The 26,073-nt window shown below is 52.2% G+C and overlaps 1 protein-coding gene across 1 annotated transcript in view; it reads right to left on the reverse strand.

The window, feature by feature from the left end:
• LOC146056549 (amyloid beta precursor protein binding family B member 1-like) overlaps positions 1-26,073 on the reverse strand; it is an 85,184-nt gene that overhangs the window by 44,070 nt on the left and 15,041 nt on the right. Inside the window, exons 3-4 of the mRNA XM_083168398.1 lie at positions 20,339-21,000; positions 129-328 (exon numbers count right to left, since the gene is read on the reverse strand). Coding sequence (XP_083024524.1) covers positions 129-328; positions 20,339-20,987 — 849 coding nt within the window. The 5' untranslated portion in view covers positions 20,988-21,000. The remainder of the gene's footprint in view (positions 1-128; positions 329-20,338; positions 21,001-26,073) is intronic.

A 26,073-nucleotide genomic window follows, 5' to 3' on the forward strand; every position in this document is an offset into this window, starting at 1 on the left:
CATCTCTCTATGGAAGCAGATTACGAGAGTCAGCTGCGGCAGGCGGCTCTGTGTTACTGATACTCTGCACTGTGCAATCACACAGGTCCTTACATCTATGTGCATGCACAGAGCAGGGGCACGTGTACCTCAGCTTCCTCTGTTGGGGTGCGCTCAGTGGAGGGAGAGTACATTCTCAGTTCCCCGGTGTACACATCAGACGGTGGCTCCCACTGAGTGGTGCCAGTGGGTATGTGCCAATAGTACGTTCCCGAGGTGTCCTGTACCCGCATCCAGCCTGACGGCAGATCAGAGTCGGTCTCCAGAGTGTTCCGTGGCCAGAAGCAATCTGCAAAACGAGAACATCTCACATTACCACAGACAGGACATATACAGTGTAACTATGATCCCACAGATCCCCCACAGATGGGACACGTACACTATGATCCCACAGATGGGACACGCACACTATGATCCCACAGATCCCTCCCACAGATGGGACACGTACACTATGATCCCACAGATGGGACACGCACACTATGATCCCACAGATCGCTCCCACAGATGGGACACGCACACTATGATCCTATAGATCCCTCCCACAGATGGGACACGCACACCATTATCCCACAGATGGGACACGTACACTATGATCCCACAGATGGGACACGCACACCATGATCCCATAGATCCCTCCCACAGATGGGACACGTACACTATGATCCCACAGATGGGACACGCACACTATGATCCCACAGATCGCTCCCACAGATGGGACACGCACACTATGATCCTATAGATCCCTCCCACAGATGGGACACCCACACCATTATCCCACAGATGGGACACGTACACTATGATCCCACAGATGGGACACGCACACTATGATCCCACAGATCCCCCACAGATGGGACACGTACACTATGATCCCACAGATGGGACACGCACACCATTATCCCACAGATGGGACACGTACACTATGATCCCACCCACAGATGGGACACGTACACTATGATCCCACAGATCCCTCCCACAGATGGGACACGTACACTATGATCCCACAGATCGCTCCCACAGATGGGACACGTACACCATGATCCCACAGATGGGACACGTACACCATGATCCCACAGATGGGACACGTACACCATGATCCCACAGATGGGACACGTACACCATGATCCCACAGATGGGACACGTACACCATGATCCCACAGATGGGACACGTACACCATGATCCCACAGATGGGACACGCACACTATGATCCCATAGATCCCTCCCACAGATGGGACACGTACACTATGATCCCACAGATGGGACACGCACACTATGATCCCACAGATCGCTCCCACAGATGGGACACGCGCACTATGATCCCACAGATGGGACACATACACTATGATCCCATAGATCCCTCCCACAGATGGGACACGTACACTATGATCCCACAGATGGGACACGCACACTATGATCCCACAGATCGCTCCCACAGATGGGACACGCACACTATGATCCCACAGATCGCTCCCACAGATGGGACACGTACACTATGATCCCACAGATCCCTCCCACAGATGGGACACGTGCACTATGATCCCACATATGGGACACGTACACTGTGATCCCACAGATCGCTCCCACAGATGGGACACGCGCACTATGATCCCACAGATGGGACACGCGCACTATGATCCCACAGATCGCTCCCACAGATGGGACACATACACCATGATCCCACAGATCCCTCCCACAGATGGGACACGTACACTATGATCCCACAGATGAGACACGTACACTGTGATCCCACAGATCCCTCCCACAGATGGGACACGCGCACTATGATCCCACAGATGGGACACGCGCACTATGATCCCACATATGGGACACGTACACTGTGATCCCACAGATCCCTCCCACAGATGGGACACGTACGCTATGATCCCACAGATGGGACACGTACACTGTGATCCCACAGATCGCTCCCACAGATGGGACACGTACACTATGATCCCACAGATCCCTCCCACAGATGGGACACGTGCACTATGATCCCACATATGGGACACGTACACTGTGATCCCACAGATCGCTCCCACAGATGGGACACGCGCACTATGATCCCACAGATGGGACACGCGCACTATGATCCCACAGATCGCTCCCACAGATGGGACACATACACCATGATCCCACAGATCCCTCCCACAGATGGGACACGTACACTATGATCCCACAGATGAGACACGTACACTGTGATCCCACAGATCCCTCCCACAGATGGGACACGCGCACTATGATCCCACAGATGGGACACGCGCACTATGATCCCACATATGGGACACGTACACTGTGATCCCACAGATCCCTCCCACAGATGGGACACGTACGCTATGATCCCACAGATGGGACACGTACACTGTGATCCCACAGATCCCTCCCACAGATGGGACACGTACACTATGATCCCACAGATCCCTCCCACAGATGGGACACGCACACTATGATCCCACAGATGGGACACGCGCACTATGATCCCACAGATGGGACACGCGCACTATGATCCCACAGATGGGACACGCGCACTATGATCCCACAGATGGGACACGCGCACTATGATCCCACAGATCCCTCCCACAGATGGGACACGCGCACTATGATCCCAAAGATGGGACACGTACACTGTGATCCCACAGATCCCTCCCACAGATGGGACACGCGCACTATGATCCCACAGATCCCTCCCACAGATGGGACACGTACACTATGATCCCACAGATCCCTCCCACAGATGGGACACGTACACTATGATCCCACAGATCCCTCCCACAGATAAAACACGTACACTATGAACCCACAGATCCCTCCCACAGATGGGACACGTACACTGTGATCCCACAGATCTCTCCCACAGATGGGACACGCGCACTATGATCCCACAGATCCCTCCCACAGATGGGAAACGTACACTATAATCCCACAGATCCCTCCCACAGATGGGACACGTACACTATGATCCCACAGATCCCTCCCACAGATAAGACACGTACACTATGAACCCACAGATCCCTCCCACAGATGGGACACGCGCACTATGATCCCACAGATCCCTTCCATAGATGGGACACGTACACTATGATCCCACAGATGGGACACGTTCACTATGATCCCACAGATGGGACACGCACACTATGATCCCACAGATTGGACACGTACACTATGATCCCACAGATCCCTCCCACAGATGGGACACGTACACTATGATCCCACAGATCCCTCCCACAGATGGGACACGCACACTATGATCCCACAGATTGGACACGCGCACTATGATCCCACAGATGGGACACGCGCACTATGATCCCACAGATGGGACACGCGCACTATGATCCCACAGATGGGACACGCGCACTATGATCCCACAGATGGGACACGCGCACTATGATCCCACAGATCCCTCCCACAGATGGGACACGCGCACTATGATCCCACAGATCCCTCCCACAGATGGGACACGTACACTATGATCCCACAGATCCCTCCCACAGATAAGACACGTACACTATGATCCCACAGATGGGACACGTACACTATGATCCCACAGACGGGACACGTACACTATGATCCCACAGATGGGACACGTACACTATGATCCCACAGATGGGACACGTACACTATGATCCCACAGATGGGACACGTACACTATGATCCCACAGATCCCTCCCACAGATAAGACACGTACACTATGAACCCACAGATCCCTCCCACAGATGGGACACGTACACTATGATCCCACAGATCCCTCCCACAGATAAGACACGTACACTATGATCCCACAGATGGGACACGTACACTATGATCCCACAGACGGGACACGTACACTATGATCCCACAGATGGGACACGTACACTATGAACCCACAGATGGGACACGTACACTATGATCCCACAGATGGGACACGTACACTATGATCCCACAGATGGGATACGTACACTATGATCCCACAGATCCCTCCCACAGATAAGACACGTACACTATGAACCCACAGATCCCTCCCACAGATGGGGCACGTACACTATGATCCCACAGATGGGACACGTACACTATGATCCCACAGATCCCTCCCACAGATAAGACACGTACACTATGAACCCACAGATCCCTCCCACAGATAAGACACGTACACTATGATCCCACAGATGGGGCACGTACACTGTGATCCCACAGATTCCTCCCACAGATGGGACACGTACACTATTATCCCACAGATGGGACACGCACACTATGATCAAACAGATCCATCCCACAGATGGGACACGTACACTATGATCCCACAGATCCCTCCCACAGATGGGACACGTACACTATGATCCCACAGATCCCTCCCACAGATGGGACACGTACACTATGATCCCACAGATCCCTCCCACAGATGGGACACGTACACTATGATCCCACAGATGGGACACGTACACTATGATCCCACAGATGGGACACGTACACTATGATCCCACAGATCCCTCCCACAGATAAGACACGTACACTATGAACCCACAGATCCCTCCCACAGATGGGACACGCACACTATGATCAAACAGATCCATCCCACAGATGGGACACGTACACTATGATCCCACAGATACCTCCCACAGATGGGACACGTACACTATGATCCCACAGATCCCTCCCACAGATGGGACACGTACACTATGATCCCACAGATCCCTCCCACAGATGGGACACGTACACTATGATCCCACAGATCCCTCCCACAGATGGGACACGTACACTATGATCCCACATATCCCTCCCACAGATTGGACACGTACACTATGATCCCACAGATCCCTCCCACAGATGGGACACGTACACTATGATCCCACAGATCCCTCCCACAGATGGGACACGCACACTATGATCCCAGAGATCCCTCCCACAGATGGGACACGTACACTATGATCCCACAGATCCCTCCCACAGATGGGACACGTACACTATGATCCCACAGATCCCTCCCACAGATGGGACACGTACACTATGATCCCACAGATCCCTCCCACAGATGGGACACGTACACTATGATCCCACAGATCCCTCCCACAGATGGGACACATACACTATGATCCCACAGATCCCTCCCACAGATGGGACACATACACTATGATCCCACAGATCCCCCACAGATGGGACACGTACACTATGATCCCACAGATCCCTCCCACAGATGGGACACGTACACTATGATCCCACAGATCCCTCCCACAGATAAGACACGTACACTATGATCCCACAGATGGGACACGTACACTATGATCCCACAGATGGGACACGTACACTATGATCCCACAGATGGGACACGTACACTATGATCCCACAGATGGGACACGTACACTATGATCCCACAGATGGGACACGTACACTATGATCCCACAGATCCCTCCCACAGATAAGACACGTACACTATGAACCCACAGATCCCTCCCACAGATAGGGCACGTACACTATGATCCCACAGATGGGACACGTACACTATGATCCCACAGATCCCTCCCACAGATAAGACACGTACACTATGAACCCACAGATCCCTCCCACAGATGGGGCACGTACACTATGATCCCACAGATGGGGCACGTACACTGTGATCCCACAGATTCCTCCCACAGATGGGACACGTACACTATTATCCCACAGATGGGACACGCACACTATGATCAAACAGATCCATCCCACAGATGGGACACGTACACTATGATCCCACAGATCCCTCCCACAGATGGGACACGTACACTATGATCCCACAGATCCCTCCCACAGATGGGACACGTACACTATGATCCCACAGATCCCTCCCACAGATGGGACACGTACACTATGATCCCACAGATGGGACACGTACACTATGATCCCACAGATGGGACACGTACACTATGATCCCACAGATCCCTCCCACAGATAAGACACGTACACTATGAACCCACAGATCCCTCCCACAGATGGGACACGCACACTATGATCAAACAGATCCATCCCACAGATTGGACACGTACACTATGATCCCACAGATCCCTCCCACAGATGGGACACGTACACTATGATCCCACAGATCCCTCCCACAGATGGGACACGTACACTATGATCCCACAGATCCCTCCCACAGATGGGACACGTACACTATGATCCCACAGATCCCTCCCACAGATGGGACACGTACACTATGATCCCACATATCCCTCCCACAGATGGGACACGTACACTATGATCCCACAGATCCCTCCCACAGATGGGACACGTACACTATGATCCCACAGATCCCTCCCACAGATGGGACACGCACACTATGATCCCAGAGATCCCTCCCACAGATGGGACACGTACACTATGATCCCACAGATCCCTCCCACAGATGGGACACGTACACTATGATCCCACAGATCCCTCCCACAGATGGGACACGTACACTATGATCCCACAGATCCCTCCCACAGATGGGACACGTACACTATGATCCCACAGATCCCTCCCACAGATGGGACACATACACTATGATCCCACAGATCCCTCCCACAGATGGGACACATACACTATGATCCCACAGATCCCCCACAGATGGGACACGTACACTATGATCCCACAGATCCCTCCCACAGATGGGACACGTACACTATGATCCCACAGATCCCTCCCACAGATAAGACACGTACACTATGATCCCACAGATGGGACACGTACACTATGATCCCACAGATGGGACACGTACACTATGATCCCACAGATGGGACACGTACACTATGATCCCACAGATCCCTCCCACAGATAAGACACGTACACTATGATCCCACAGATGGGACACGTACACTATGATACCACAGATGGGGCACGTACACTGTGATCCCACAGATTCCTCCCACAGATAAGACACGTACACTATGATCCCACAGATCCCTCCCACAGATGGGACACATACACTATGATCCCACAGATCCCCCACAGATGGGACACGTACACTATGATCCCACAGATCCCCCACAGATGGGACACGTACACTATGATCCCACAGATCCCTCCCACAGATGGGACACGTACACTATGATCCCACAGATCCCTCCCACAGATAAGACACGTACACTATGATCCCACAGATCCCCCACAGATGGGACACGTACACTATGATCCCACAGATCCCTCCCACAGATGGGACACGTACACTATGATCCCACAGATCCCTCCCACAGATGGGGCACGTACACTATGATACCACAGATGGGGCACGTACACTGTGATCCCACAGATTCCTCCCACAGATAAGACACGTACACTATGAACCCACAGATCCCTCCCACAGATGGGGCACGTACACTGTGATCCCACAGATTCCTCCCACAGATGGGACACGTACACTATGAACCCACAGATCCCTCCCACAGATAAGACACGTACACTATGATCCCACAGATGGGACACGTACACTATGATCCCACAGATGGGACACGTACACTATGATCCCACAGATGGGACACGTACACTATGATCCCACAGATGGGACACGTACACTATGATCCCACAGATCCCTCCCACAGATAAGACACGTACACTATGATCCCACAGATTCCTCCCACAGATGGGACACGTACACTATTATCCCACAGATGGGACACGCACACTATGATCAAACAGATCCATCCCACAGATGGGACACGTACACTATGATCCCACAGATCCCTCCCACAGATGGGACACGTACACTATGATCCCACAGATCCCTCCCACAGATGGGACACGTACACTATGATCCCACAGATCCCTCCCACAGATGGGACACGTACACTATGATCCCACAGATCCCTCCCACAGATGGGACACGTACACTATGATCCCACAGATCCCTCCCACAGATGGGACACGTACACTATGATCCCACAGATCCCTCCCACAGATGGGACACGTACACTGTGATCCCACAGATCCCTCCCACAGATGGAACACGTACACTGTGATCCCACAGATCTCTCCCACAGATGGGACACGTACACTGTGATCCCACAGATCTCTCCCACAGATGGGACACGTACACTATGATCCCACAGATCCCCCACAGATGGGACACGTACACTATGATCCCACAGATCCCTCCCACAGATGGGACACGTACACTATGATCCCACAGATCCCTCCCACAGATGGGACACATACACTATGATCCCACAGATCCCTCCCACAGATGGGACACATACACTATGATCCCACAGATCCCCCACAGATGGGACACGCGCACTGTGATCCCACAGATCTCTCCCACAGATAAGACACGTACACTATGATCCCACAGATCCCTCCCACAGATAAGACACGTACACTATGATCCCACAGATGGGACACGTACACTATGATCCCACAGACGGGACACGTACACTATGATCCCACAGATGGGACACGTACACTATGATCCCACAGATGGGACACGTACACTATGATCCCACAGATGGGACACGTACACTATGATCCCACAGATCCCTCCCACAGATAAGACACGTACACTATGAACCCACAGATCCCTCCCACAGATGGGACACGTACACTATGATCCCACAGATCCCTCCCACAGATAAGACACGTACACTATGATCCCACAGATGGGACACGTACACTATGATCCCACAGACGGGACACGTACACTATGATCCCACAGATGGGACACGTACACTATGAACCCACAGATGGGACACGTACACTATGATCCCACAGATGGGACACGTACACTATGATCCCACAGATGGGATACGTACACTATGATCCCACAGATCCCTCCCACAGATAAGACACGTACACTATGAACCCACAGATCCCTCCCACAGATGGGGCACGTACACTATGATCCCACAGATGGGACACGTACACTATGATCCCACAGATCCCTCCCACAGATAAGACACGTACACTATGAACCCACAGATCCCTCCCACAGATAAGACACGTACACTATGATCCCACAGATGGGGCACGTACACTGTGATCCCACAGATTCCTCCCACAGATGGGACACGTACACTATTATCCCACAGATGGGACACGCACACTATGATCAAACAGATCCATCCCACAGATGGGACACGTACACTATGATCCCACAGATCCCTCCCACAGATGGGACACGTACACTATGATCCCACAGATCCCTCCCACAGATGGGACACGTACACTATGATCCCACAGATCCCTCCCACAGATGGGACACGTACACTATGATCCCACAGATGGGACACGTACACTATGATCCCACAGATGGGACACGTACACTATGATCCCACAGATCCCTCCCACAGATAAGACACGTACACTATGAACCCACAGATCCCTCCCACAGATGGGACACGCACACTATGATCAAACAGATCCATCCCACAGATGGGACACGTACACTATGATCCCACAGATACCTCCCACAGATGGGACACGTACACTATGATCCCACAGATCCCTCCCACAGATGGGACACGTACACTATGATCCCACAGATCCCTCCCACAGATGGGACACGTACACTATGATCCCACAGATCCCTCCCACAGATGGGACACGTACACTATGATCCCACATATCCCTCCCACAGATTGGACACGTACACTATGATCCCACAGATCCCTCCCACAGATGGGACACGTACACTATGATCCCACAGATCCCTCCCACAGATGGGACACGCACACTATGATCCCAGAGATCCCTCCCACAGATGGGACACGTACACTATGATCCCACAGATCCCTCCCACAGATGGGACACGTACACTATGATCCCACAGATCCCTCCCACAGATGGGACACGTACACTATGATCCCACAGATCCCTCCCACAGATGGGACACGTACACTATGATCCCACAGATCCCTCCCACAGATGGGACACATACACTATGATCCCACAGATCCCTCCCACAGATGGGACACATACACTATGATCCCACAGATCCCTCCCACAGATGGGACACATACACTATGATCCCACAGATCCCTCCCACAGATGGGACACGTACACTATGATCCCACAGATCCCTCCCACAGATAAGACACGTACACTATGATCCCACAGATGGGACACGTACACTATGATCCCACAGATGGGACACGTACACTATGATCCCACAGATGGGACACGTACACTATGATCCCACAGATGGGACACGTACACTATGATCCCACAGATGGGACACGTACACTATGATCCCACAGATCCCTCCCACAGATAAGACACGTACACTATGAACCCACAGATCCCTCCCACAGATGGGGCACGTACACTATGATCCCACAGATGGGACACGTACACTATGATCCCACAGATCCCTCCCACAGATAAGACACGTACACTATGAACCCACAGATCCCTCCCACAGATGGGGCACGTACACTATGATCCCACAGATGGGGCACGTACACTGTGATCCCACAGATTCCTCCCACAGATGGGACACGTACACTATTATCCCACAGATGGGACACGCACACTATGATCAAACAGATCCATCCCACAGATGGGACACGTACACTATGATCCCACAGATCCCTCCCACAGATGGGACACGTACACTATGATCCCACAGATCCCTCCCACAGATGGGACACGTACACTATGATCCCACAGATCCCTCCCACAGATGGGACACGTACACTATGATCCCACAGATGGGACACGTACACTATGATCCCACAGATGGGACACGTACACTATGATCCCACAGATCCCTCCCACAGATAAGACACGTACACTATGAACCCACAGATCCCTCCCACAGATGGGACACGCACACTATGATCAAACAGATCCATCCCACAGATGGGACACGTACACTATGATCCCACAGATCCCTCCCACAGATGGGACACGTACACTATGATCCCACAGATCCCTCCCACAGATGGGACACGTACACTATGATCCCACAGATCCCTCCCACAGATGGGACACGTACACTATGATCCCACAGATCCCTCCCACAGATGGGACACGTACACTATGATCCCACATATCCCTCCCACAGATGGGACACGTACACTATGATCCCACAGATCCCTCCCACAGATGGGACACGTACACTATGATCCCACAGATCCCTCCCACAGATGGGACACGCACACTATGATCCCAGAGATCCCTCCCACAGATGGGACACGTACACTATGATCCCACAGATCCCTCCCACAGATGGGACACGTACACTATGATCCCACAGATCCCTCCCACAGATGGGACACGTACACTATGATCCCACAGATCCCTCCCACAGATGGGACACGTACACTATGATCCCACAGATCCCTCCCACAGATGGGACACATACACTATGATCCCACAGATCCCTCCCACAGATGGGACACATACACTATGATCCCACAGATCCCCCACAGATGGGACACGTACACTATGATCCCACAGATCCCTCCCACAGATGGGACACGTACACTATGATCCCACAGATCCCTCCCACAGATAAGACACGTACACTATGATCCCACAGATGGGACACGTACACTATGATCCCACAGATGGGACACGTACACTATGATCCCACAGATGGGACACGTACACTATGATCCCACAGATCCCTCCCACAGATAAGACACGTACACTATGATCCCACAGATGGGACACGTACACTATGATACCACAGATGGGGCACGTACACTGTGATCCCACAGATTCCTCCCACAGATAAGACACGTACACTATGATCCCACAGATCCCTCCCACAGATGGGACACATACACTATGATCCCACAGATCCCCCACAGATGGGACACGTACACTATGATCCCACAGATCCCCCACAGATGGGACACGTACACTATGATCCCACAGATCCCTCCCACAGATGGGACACGTACACTATGATCCCACAGATCCCTCCCACAGATAAGACACGTACACTATGATCCCACAGATCCCCCACAGATGGGACACGTACACTATGATCCCACAGATCCCTCCCACAGATGGGACACGTACACTATGATCCCACAGATCCCTCCCACAGATGGGGCACGTACACTATGATACCACAGATGGGGCACGTACACTGTGATCCCACAGATTCCTCCCACAGATAAGACACGTACACTATGAACCCACAGATCCCTCCCACAGATGGGGCACGTACACTGTGATCCCACAGATTCCTCCCACAGATGGGACACGTACACTATGAACCCACAGATCCCTCCCACAGATAAGACACGTACACTATGATCCCACAGATGGGACACGTACACTATGATCCCACAGATGGGACACGTACACTATGATCCCACAGATGGGACACGTACACTATGATCCCACAGATCCCTCCCACAGATAAGACACGTACACTATGATCCCACAGATTCCTCCCACAGATGGGACACGTACACTATTATCCCACAGATGGGACACGCACACTATGATCAAACAGATCCATCCCACAGATGGGACACGTACACTATGATCCCACAGATCCCTCCCACAGATGGGACACGTACACTATGATCCCACAGATCCCTCCCACAGATGGGACACGTACACTATGATCCCACAGATCCCTCCCACAGATGGGACACGTACACTATGATCCCACAGATCCCTCCCACAGATGGGACACGTACACTATGATCCCACAGATCCCTCCCACAGATGGGACACGTACACTATGATCCCACAGATCCCTCCCACAGATGGGACACGTACACTGTGATCCCACAGATCCCTCCCACAGATGGAACACGTACACTGTGATCCCACAGATCTCTCCCACAGATGGGACACGTACACTGTGATCCCACAGATCTCTCCCACAGATGGGACACGTACACTATGATCCCACAGATCCCCCACAGATGGGACACGTACACTATGATCCCACAGATCCCTCCCACAGATGGGACACGTACACTATGATCCCACAGATCCCTCCCACAGATGGGACACATACACTATGATCCCACAGATCCCTCCCACAGATGGGACACATACACTATGATCCCACAGATCCCCCACAGATGGGACACGCGCACTGTGATCCCACAGATCTCTCCCACAGATGGGACACGTACACTATGATCCCACAGATCTCTCCCACAGATGGGACACGTACACTATTATCCCACAGATGGGACACGTACACTATGATCCCACAGATCCCTCCCACAGATGGGACACGTACACTATTATCCCACAGATCCATCCCACAGATGGGACACGTACACTATGATCCCACAGATCCCTCCCACAGATGGGACACGTACACTATGATCCCACAGATCCCTCCCACAGATGGGACACGTACACTATGATCCCACAGATCCCTCCCACAGATGGGACACGTACACTATGATCCCACAGATCCCTCCCACAGATGGGACACGTACACTGTGATCCCACAGATCCCTCCCACAGATGGGACACGTACACTATGATCCCACAGATCCCTCCCACAGATGGGACACGTTCACTATGATCCCACAGATCCCTCCCATAGATGGGACACGTACACTGTGATCCCACAGATCCCTCCCACAGATGGGACACGTACACTGTGATCCCACAGATCCCTCCCACAGATGGGACACGTACACTATGATCCCACAGATCCCTCCCACAGATGGGACACGTACACTATGATCCCACAGATCCCTCCCACAGATGGGACACGTACACTGTGATCCCACAGATCCCTCCCACAGATAGGACACGTACACTATGATCCCACAGATCCCTCCCACAGATGGGACACGTACACTGTGATCCCACAGATCCCTCCCACAGATAGGACACGTACACTATGATCCCACAGATCCCTCCCACAGATGGGACACGTACACTATGATCCCACAGATCCCTCCCACAGATGGGACACGTACACTGTGATCCCACAGATCTCTCCCACAGATGGGACACGTACACTATGATCCCACAGATCTCTCCCATAGATGGGACACGTTCACTATGATCCCACAGATCCCTCCCACAGATGGGACACGTACACTATGATCCCACAGATCCCTCCCACAGATGGGACACGTACACTATGATCCCACAGATCCCTCCCACAGATGGGACACGTACACTATGATCCCACCCACAGATGGGACACGTACACTATGATCCCACAGATCCCTCCCACAGATGGGACACGTACACTATGATCCCACAGATCCCTCCCACAGATGGGACACGTACACTATGATCCCACAGATCCCTCCCACAGATGGGACACGTACACTGTGATCCCACAGATCTCTCCCATAGATGGGACACGTACACTATGATCCCACAGATCCCTCCCACAGATGGGACACGTACACTATGATCCCACAGATCCCTCCCACAGATGGGACACGTACACTATGATCCCACAGATCCCTCCCACAGATGGGACACTTACACTGTGATCCCACAGATCTCTCCCATAGATGGGACACGTACACTATGATCCCACAGATGGGACACTTACACTGTGATCCCACAGATCCCTCCCACAGATGGGACACTTACACTATGATCCCACAGATCCCTCCCACAGATGGGACACGTACACTGTGATCCCACAGATCCCTCCCACAGATAGGACACGTACACTATGATCCCACAGATCCCTCCCACAGATGGGACACGTACACTATGATCCCACAGATCTCTCCCACAGATGGGACACGTACACTGTGATCCCACAGATCCCTCCCACAGATAGGACACGTACACTATGATCCCACAGATCCCTCCCACAGATGGGACACGTACACTATGATCCCACAGATCCCTCCCACAGATGGGACACGTACACTATGATCCCACAGATCCCTCCCACAGATGGGACACGTACACTATGATCCCACAGATCCCTCCCACAGATGGGACACGTACACTATGATCCCACAGATGGGACACTTACACTGTGATCCCACAGATCCCTCCCACAGATGGGACACGTACACTATGATCCCACAGATCCCTCCCACAGATGGGACACGTACACTATGATCCCACAGATCCCTCCCACAGATGGGACACGTACACTATGATCCCACAGATCTCTCCCATAGATGGGACACGTACACTATGATCCCACAGATGGGACACTTACACTGTGATCCCACAGATCCCTCCCACAGATGGGACACGTACACTATGATCCCACAGATCCCTCCCACAGATGGGACACGTACACTGTGATCCCACAGATCCCTCCCACAGATGGGACACGTACACTATGATCCCACAGATCCCTCCCACAGATGGGACACGTACACTATGATCCCACAGATCCCTCCCACAGATGGGACACGTACACTATGATCCCACAGATCCCTCCCACAGATGGGACACTTACACTGTGATCCCACAGATCTCTCCCATAGATGGGACACGTACACTATGATCCCACAGATGGGACATTTACACTGTGATCCCACAGATCCCTCCCACAGATGGGACACGTACACTATGATCCCACAGATCTCTCCCACAGATGGGACACGTACACTGTGATCCCACAGATCCCTCCCACAGATAGGACACGTACACTATGATCCCACAGATCCCTCCCACAGATGGGACACGCACACTGTGATCCCACAGATCCCTCCCACAGATGGGACACGTACACTATGATCCCACAGATCCCTCCCACAGATGGGACACGTACACTATGATCCCACAGATCCCTCCCACAGATGGGACACGTACACTATGATCCCACAGATCCCTCCCACAGATGGGACACTTACACTGTGATCCCACAGATCTCTCCCATAGATGGGACACGTACACTATGATCCCACAGATGGGACATTTACACTGTGATCCCACAGATCCCTCCCACAGATGGGACACGTACACTATGATCCCACAGATCTCTCCCACAGATGGGACACGTACACTGTGATCCCACAGATCCCTCCCACAGATAGGACACGTACACTATGATCCCACAGATCCCTCCCACAGATGGGACACGCACACTGTGATCCCACAGATCCCTCCCACAGATGGGACACGTACACTATGATCCCACAGATCCCTCCCACAGATGGGACACGTACACTATGATCCCACAGATCCCTCCCACAGATGGGACACTTACACTGTGATCCCACAGATCCCTCCCACAGATGGGACACGTACACTATGATCCCACAGATCTCTCCCACAGATGGGACACGTACACTGTGATCCCACAGATCCCTCCCACAGATAGGACACGTACACTATGATCCCACAGATCCCTCCCATAGATGGGACACGTACACTATGATCCCACAGATCCCTCCCATAGATGGGACACGTACACTATGATCCCACAGATCCCTCCCACAGATGGGACACGTACACTATGATCCCACAGATCCCTCCCATAGATGGGACACGTACACTATGATCCCACAGATCTCTCCCACAGATGGGACACGTACACTATGATCCCACAGATCCCTCCCATAGATGGGACACGTACACTATGATCCCACAGATCCCTCCCACAGATGGGACACGTACACTATGATCCCACAGATCCCTCCCACAGATGGGACACGTACACTGTGATCCCACAGATCTCTCCCACAGATGGGACACGTACACTGTGATCCCACAGATCCCTCCCATAGATGGGACACGTACACTGTGATCCCACAGATCTCTCCCACAGATGGGACACGTACACTGTGATCCCACAGATCCCTCCCATAGATGGGACACGTACACTATGATCCCACAGATCCCTCCCACAGATGGGACACGTACACTATGATCCCACAGATCCCTCCCACAGATGGGACACGTACACTATGATCCCACAGATCCCTCCCACAGATGGGACACGTACACTATGATCCCACAGATCCCTCCCACAGATGGGACACTTACACTGTGATCCCACAGATCTCTCCCATAGATGGGACACGTACACTATGATCCCACAGATGGGACACTTACACTGTGATCCCACAGATCCCTCCCACAGATGGGACACGTACACTATGATCCCACAGATCCCTCCCACAGATGGGACACGTACACTGTGATCCCACAGATCCCTCCCACAGATGGGACACGTACACTATGATCCCACAGATCCCTCCCACAGATGGGACACGTACACTATGATCCCACAGATCCCTCCCACAGATGGGACACGTACACTATGATCCCACAGATCCCTCCCACAGATGGGACACTTACACTGTGATCCCACAGATCTCTCCCATAGATGGGACACGTACACTATGATCCCACAGATGGGACATTTACACTGTGATCCCACAGATCCCTCCCACAGATGGGACACGTACACTATGATCCCACAGATCTCTCCCACAGATGGGACACGTACACTGTGATCCCACAGATCCCTCCCACAGATAGGACACGTACACTATGATCCCACAGATCCCTCCCACAGATGGGACACGCACACTGTGATCCCACAGATCCCTCCCACAGATGGGACACGTACACTATGATCCCACAGATCCCTCCCACAGATGGGACACGTACACTATGATCCCACAGATCCCTCCCACAGATGGGACACGTACACTATGATCCCACAGATCCCTCCCACAGATGGGACACTTACACTGTGATCCCACAGATCTCTCCCATAGATGGGACACGTACACTATGATCCCACAGATGGGACACTTACACTGTGATCCCACAGATCCCTCCCACAGATGGGACACGTACACTGTGATCCCACAGATCCCTCCCATAGATGGGACACGTACACTGTGATCCCACAGATCTCTCCCACAGATGGGACACGTACACTGTGATCCCACAGATCCCTCCCATAGATGGGACACGTACACTATGATCCCACAGATCCCTCCCACAGATGGGACACGTACACTATGATCCCACAGATCCCTCCCACAGATGGGACACGTACACTATGATCCCACAGATCCCTCCCACAGATGGGACACGTACACTATGATCCCACAGATGGGACACTTACACTGTGATCCCACAGATCCCTCCCACAGATGGGACACGTACACTATGATCCCACAGATCCCTCCCACAGATGGGACACGTACACTGTGATCCCACAGATCCCTCCCACAGATGGGACACGTACACTGTGATCCCACAGATCCCTCCCACAGATGGGACACGTACACTATGATCCCACAGATCCCTCCCACAGATGGGACACGTACACTATGATCCCACAGATCCCTCCCACAGATGGGACACGTACACTATGATCCCACAGATCCCTCCCACAGATGGGACACTTACACTGTGATCCCACAGATCTCTCCCATAGATGGGACACGTACACTATGATCCCACAGATGGGACATTTACACTGTGATCCCACAGATCCCTCCCACAGATGGGACACGTACACTATGATCCCACAGATCTCTCCCACAGATGGGACACGTACACTGTGATCCCACAGATCCCTCCCACAGATAGGACACGTACACTATGATCCCACAGATCCCTCCCACAGATGGGACACGCACACTGTGATCCCACAGATCCCTCCCACAGATGGGACACGTACACTATGATCCCACAGATCCCTCCCACAGATGGGACACGTACACTATGATCCCACAGATCCCTCCCACAGATGGGACACGTACACTATGATCCCACAGATCCCTCCCACAGATGGGACACTTACACTGTGATCCCACAGATCTCTCCCATAGATGGGACACGTACACTATGATCCCACAGATGGGACACTTACACTGTGATCCCACAGATCCCTCCCACAGATGGGACACGTACACTATGATCCCACAGATCTCTCCCACAGATGGGACACGTACACTGTGATCCCACAGATCCCTCCCACAGATAGGACACGTACACTATGATCCCACAGATCCCTCCCATAGATGGGACACGTACACTATGATCCCACAGATCCCTCCCATAGATGGGACACGTACACTATGATCCCACAGATCCCTCCCACAGATGGGACACGTACACTATGATCCCACAGATCCCTCCCATAGATGGGACACGTACACTATGATCCCACAGATCTCTCCCACAGATGGGACACGTACACTATGATCCCACAGATCCCTCCCACAGATGGGACACGTACACTATGATCCCACAGATCCCTCCCACAGATGGGACACGTACACTATGATCCCACAGATCCCTCCCACAGATGGGACACGTACACTGTGATCCCACAGATCTCTCCCACAGATGGGACACGTACACTGTGATCCCACAGATCCCTCCCATAGATGGGACACGTACACTGTGATCCCACAGATCTCTCCCACAGATGGGACACGTACACTATGATCCCACAGATCCCTCCCACAGATGGGACACGTACACTATGATCCCACAGATCCCTCCCATAGATGGGACACGTACACTATGATCCCACAGATCCCTCCCACAGATGGGACACGTACACTATGATCCCACAGATCCCTCCCACAGATGGGACACGTACACTGTGATCCCACAGATCTCTCCCACAGATGGGACACGTACACTGTGATCCCACAGATCCCTCCCACAGATGGGACACGTACACTATGATCCCACAGATCCCTCCCACAGATGGGACACGTACACTATGATCCCACAGATCCCTCCCACAGATGGGACACGTACACTGTGATCCCACAGATCCCTCCCATAGATGGGACACGTACACTATGATCCCACAGATCCCTCCCACAGATGGGACACGTACACTATGATCCCACAGATCCCTCCCACAGATGGGACACGTACACTATGATCCCACAGATCCCTCCCACAGATGGGACACGTACACTATGATCCCACAGATCCCTCCCACAGATGGGACACGTACACTATGATCCCACAGATCCCTCCCACAGATGGGACACGTACACTGTGATCCCACAGATCCCTCCCACAGATGGGACACGTACACTATGATCCCACAGATCCCTCCCACAGATGGGACACGTACACTATGATCCCACAGATCCCTCCCACAGATGGGACACGTACACTGTGATCCCACAGATCCCTCCCACAGATGGGACACGTACACTATGATCCCACAGATCCCTCCCACAGATGGGACACGTACACTATGATCCCACAGATCCCTCCCACAGATGGGACACGTACACTGTGATCCCACAGATCCCTCCCATAGATGGGACACGTACACTATGATCCCACAGATCCCTCCCACAGATGGGACACGTACACTATGATCCCACAGATCCCTCCCACAGATGGGACACGTACACTATGATCCCACAGATCCCTCCCATAGATCGGACACGTACACTGTGATCCCACAGATCCCTCCCATAGATGGGACGCGCACACACAGGACCCCGTATAACCCACCTGCGTCGTCGGGGGAGCCATAGGACGGACTACCCTGAGACAGCGTGGCCCAGCTAGAGTCCTCATCACTTCCAGCCGTGTTCCTCATCCCAAACAGAAGGCTGGCGCTGCGCCCGGCCTCTCTGGGAGCCTCATCCTTCCTGTTGTCTGGTACAATCTCAGAGCTGAGCTCCGAGGTCTCCGTAGTAATGGGGTCAGTGACCTCACTCTGGGCCGGGGTCAGGTCATCGTCTTCCTCTTCGCAGTCCTCTGCCTCTTGCGCGTGGATGAAGAGAGGAGTGGTGATCATGCTGCTCAGGTTCACACAGTTGAGGGCAGACACTTCCAGCTCGCTCCGCTTCTCCTTCTCCTGGTTTCGGTTGGTCCAGTCTTTGTTGCCGCCTTCTGGGTCAGGGTTGCAGTTCTGATCCTCCTTCTCATGTTCTGCCGCTTTGCGCAGTTGGTTCTGCCCCTCTTTTAGCCACTTTGGGTTGGTGCGGTCAGATGTAGCACTGCCAGTCAGCTCTGCACTGACCAGCCCCATGGCACTCTGCAGATCCGTGTGGGCATAGATCTGCCGGCTCTTGGGCGAAAGGAGGTCGTTGTGAGACGTGAGGAGGCTGAGGGTGAGGGCAGACACTGGGCTCTTCTCAGTCAGAGGTCCTGACATAGTAACTGTAAGGCTGAGGAAGAAGAAGGGACAACAGTCATCGTGTTCTGTCCTATGTTCTGTTCTGTACACAGCCACACGCAGCATACATGTTCTGTACACAGCCACACGCAGCATACATGTTCTGTACACAGCCACACGCAGCATACAAGTTCTGTACACAGCCACATGCAGCATACAAGTTCTGTTCTGTACACAGCCACACGCAGCATACAAGTTCTGTTCTGTACACAGCCACAAGCAGCATACAAGTTCTGTTCTGTACACAGCCACACACAGCATACAAGTTCTGTTCTGTACACAGCCACACACAGCATACAAGTTCTGTACTGTACACAGCCACACACAGCATACAAGTTCTGTACTGTACACAGCCACACGCAGCATACAAGTTCTGTTCTGTACACAGCCACACGCAGCATACAAGTTCTGTTCTGTACACAGCCACACGCAGCATACAAGTTCTGCTCTGTACACAGCCACACGCAGCATACAAGTTGTGTTCTGTACACAGCCACACGCAGCATACAAGTTCTGCTCTGTACACAGCCACACGCAGCATACAAGTTCTGTTCTGTATACAGCTCCAGTCACACGCAGCATACAAGTTGTGTTCTGTACACAGCCACACGCAGCATATAAGTTCTGTTCTGTACACAGCCACACGCAGCATACAAGTTCTGTTCTGTACACAGCCACACGCAGCATACAAGTTCTGTTCTGTACACAGCCACAAGCAGCATACAAGTTCTGTTCTGTACACAGCCACACACAGCATACAAGTTCTGTACTGTACACAGCCACACACAGCATACAAGTTCTGTACTGTACACAGCCACACGCAGCATACAAGTTGTGTTCTGTACACAGCCACACGCAGCATACAAGTTCTATTCTGTACACAGCCACACGCAGCATACAAGTTCTGCTCTGTACACAGCCACACGCAGCATACAAGTTCTGTTCTGTATACAGCTCCAGTCACACGCAGCATACAAGTTCTGTACTGTACACAGCCACACGCAGCATACAAGTTCTGTTCTGTACACAGCCACACGCAGCATACAAGTTCTGTTCTGTACACAGCCACACGCAGCATACAAGTTCTGTTCTGTACACAGCCACACGCAGCATACAAGTTCTGTTCTGTACACAGCCACAGTCACACGCAGCATACAAGTTCTATTCTGTACACAGCCACACGCAGCATACAAGTTCTGCTCTGTACACAGCCACACGCAGCATACAAGTTCTGTTCTGTATACAGCCCCAGTCACACGCGGCATACAAGTTCTGTACTGTACACAGCCACACGCAGCATACAAGTTCTGTTCTGTACACAGCCACACGCAGCATACAAGTTCTGTTCTGTACACAGCCACACGCAGCATACAAGTTCTGTTCTGTACACAGCCACACGCAGCATACAAGTTCTGTTCTGTACACAGCCACAGTCACACGCAGCATACAAGTTCTATTCTGTACACAGCCACACGCAGCATACAAGTTCTGTTCTGTACACAGCATACAAGTTCTGCTCTGTACACAGCCACACGCAGCATACAAGTTCTGTTCTGTACACAGCCACACGCAGCATACAAGTTCTGTTCTGTACACAGCCACACGCAGCATACAAGTTCTGTTCTGTACACAGCCACACGCAGCATACAATTTCTGTTCTGTACACAGCCACACGCAGCATACAAGTTCTGTTCTGTACACAGCCACACGCAGCATACAAGTTCTGCTCTGTACACAGCCACACGCAGCATACAAGTTCTGCTCTGTACACAGCCACACGCAGCATACAAGTTATGTTCAGTACACAGCCACACGCAGCATACAAGTTCTGTTCTGTACACAGCCACAGTCACACGCAGCATACAAGTTCTGCTCTGTACACAGCCACACGCAGCATACAAGTTCTGTTCTGTACACAGCCACACGCAGCATACAAGTTTTATTCTGAACACAGCCACACGCAGCATACAAGTTCTGCTCCGTACGCAGCATACAAGTTCTGCTCTGTACACAGCCACACTCAGCATACAAGTTCTGTTCTGTACACAGCCACACGCAGCATACAAGTTCTGTTCTGTACACAGCCACACGCAGCATACAAGTTCTGTACACAGCCTCAGTCACACGCAGCATACAAGTTCTGTTCTGTACACAGCCACACGCAGCATACAAGTTCTGTACACAGCCACAGCCACATGCAGCATACAAGTTCTGTTCTGTACACAGCCACACGCAGCATACAAGTTCTGTTCTGTACACAGCCACACGCAGCATACAAGTTCTGTTCTGTACACAGCCACAGCCACACGCAGCATACGAGTTCTGTTCTGTACACAGCCACACGCAGCATACAAGTTCTGTTCTGTACACAGCCACACGCAGCATACAAGTTCTGTTCTGTACACAGCCACAGCCACACGCAGCATACAAGTTCTGTTCTGTACACAGCCACAGCCACACGCAGCATACGAGTTCTGTTCTGTACACAGCCACACGCAGCATACAAGTTCTGCTCTGTACACAGCCACACGCAGCATACAAGTTCTGATCCGTACGCAGCATACAAGTTCTGCTCCGTACACAGCCACACGCAGCATACAAGTTCTGCTCTGTACACAGCCACACGCAGCATACAAGTTCTGTTCTGTACACAGCCTCAGCCACACGCAGCATACAAGTTCTGTCCTGTACACAGCCACAGGCAGTATACAAGTTCTGCTCTGTACACAGCCACACGCAGCATACAAGTTCTGTTCTGTACACAGCCTCAGCCACACGCAGCATACAAGTTCTGCTCCGTACACAGCCACACGCAGCATACAAGTTCTGCTCTGTACACAGCCTCAGCCACACGCAGCATACAAGTTCTGCTCCGTACACAGCCTCAGCCACACGCAGCATACAAGTTCTGCTCCGTACACAGCCTCAGCCACACGCAGCATACAAGTTCTGTCCTGTACACAGCCACAGGCAGTATACAAGTTCTGCTCTGTACACAGCCTCAGCCACACGCAGCATACAAGTTCTGTTCTGTACACAGCCACACGCAGCATACAAGTTCTGTTCTGTACACAGCCTCAGCAACACGCAGCATACAAGTTCTGTTCTGTACACAGCCTCAGCCACACGCAGCATACAAGTTCTGCTCTGTACACAGTCACACGCAGCATACAAGTTCTGTTCTGTACACAGCCTCAGCAACACGCAGCATACAAGTTCTGCTCTGTACACAGCCTCAGCCACACGCAGCATACAAGTTCTGCTCTGTACACAGCCTCAGCCACACGCAGCATACAAGATCTGTTCTGTACACAGCCACACGCAGCATACAAGATCTGTTCTGTACACAGCCACACGCAGCATACATGTTCTGCTCTGTACACAGCCACACGCAGCATACAAGTTCTGTCCTGTACACAGCCACACGCAGCATACAAGTTCTGCTCTGTACACAGCCACACGCAGCATACAAGTTCTGCTCTGTACACAGCCTCAGCCACACGCAGCATACAAGTTCTGTTCTGTACACAGCCACACGCAGCATACAAGTTCTGTTCTGTACACAGCCACACGCAGCATACAAGTTCTGTTCTGTACACAGCCACACGCAGCATACAAGTTCTGTTCTGTACACAGCCTCAGCCACACGCAGCATACAAGTTCTGTTCTGTACACAGCCACACGCAGCATACAAGTTCTGCTCTGTACACAGCCACACGCAGCATACAAGTTCTGTTCTGTACACAGCCACACGCAGCATACAAGTTCTGTTCTGTACACAGCCACAGCCACACGCAGCATACAAGTTCTGCTCTGTACACAGTAACCAGCCCCCCTCTCACTGAGCAGGTAACGGTGGTGAGATGGTTAATGATCTCCTTCCACGACTACCACAGTAGTTTCCTCACTTGCCTTTCACTCACCAGCCTCTCTTGTTACAAGGCACCATGAATGCTGTGGCCTATCATACCAGTCCACACCCCTGTATTCATGTCTCCCCATCTTCTACTGAAACTGAAGGTGCCCATACACTGCAGTGACTTTTCCCATCTGAGAAGTCCTGGGTGGCAGTATTGCATTTGATATATCGCATGTGATCTCAGCCAAGCCTGAACGGCTCAGAAGCAATCCAAGAGAGCCTCGCATGCAATGCGCAGGGGCTGCTGTCATTCACCTGCAATATGGGCTCTTTCCTGCGATTAATCAAGGCAATAACAGGAAAAGATCCCAAATTGCAGGTAAATCGCTGAGTGTATGGGGACCTTTACTGCTCACCCCCATCTTACATCATGACCTGTCCAGTACGGTGTAATCTACCCCATAAATTACTCCTTCACCTCTTCCATGCTGTCCATGTCAGTACGTCTTATCTCGCCCCACACTCCACCTGTACTACAGCCTTCCAGCGCTCCCCTATAACAGCATGGGAGTACAACTGCTGTGGCCACAGCACATTCTATTACAGCCTTCCAGCGCTCCCCTATATATCACCACATTAGTGAGGCACAATGACCTGTGTACTACAGAACGGCACGGGAGTACCACTGCTGTGACCACAGCACATTCTATTACAGCCTTCCAGCGCTCCCCTATATATCACCACATTAGTGAGGCACAATGACCTGTGTACTACAGAACGGCACGGGAGTACCACTGCTGTGACCACAGCACATTCTATTACAGCCTCCCAGCGCTCCCCTATATATCACCACATTAGTGAGGCACAATGACCTCTGTACTACAGAACGGCACGGGAGTACCACTGCTGTGGCCACAGCACATTCTATTACAGCCTCCCAGTGCTCCCCTATATATCACCACATTAGTGAGGGACAGTGACCTCTGTACTACAGAACGGCACGGGAGTACCACTGCTGTGACCACAGCACATTCTATTACAGCCTTCCAGCGCTCCCCTATATATCACCACATTAGTGAGGCACAATGACCTCTGTACTACAGAACGGCACGGGAGTACCACTGCTGTGACCACAGCACATTCTATTACAGCCTTCCAGCGCTCCCCTATATATCACCACATTAGTGAGGCACAATGACCTGTGTA

This window comes from Crinia signifera, unplaced genomic scaffold (assembly GCF_055691185.1).
Source record: "Crinia signifera unplaced genomic scaffold, ASM5569118v1 HAP2_SCAFFOLD_81, whole genome shotgun sequence".
Classification (NCBI taxonomy): Eukaryota; Metazoa; Chordata; class Amphibia; order Anura; family Myobatrachidae; genus Crinia; species Crinia signifera.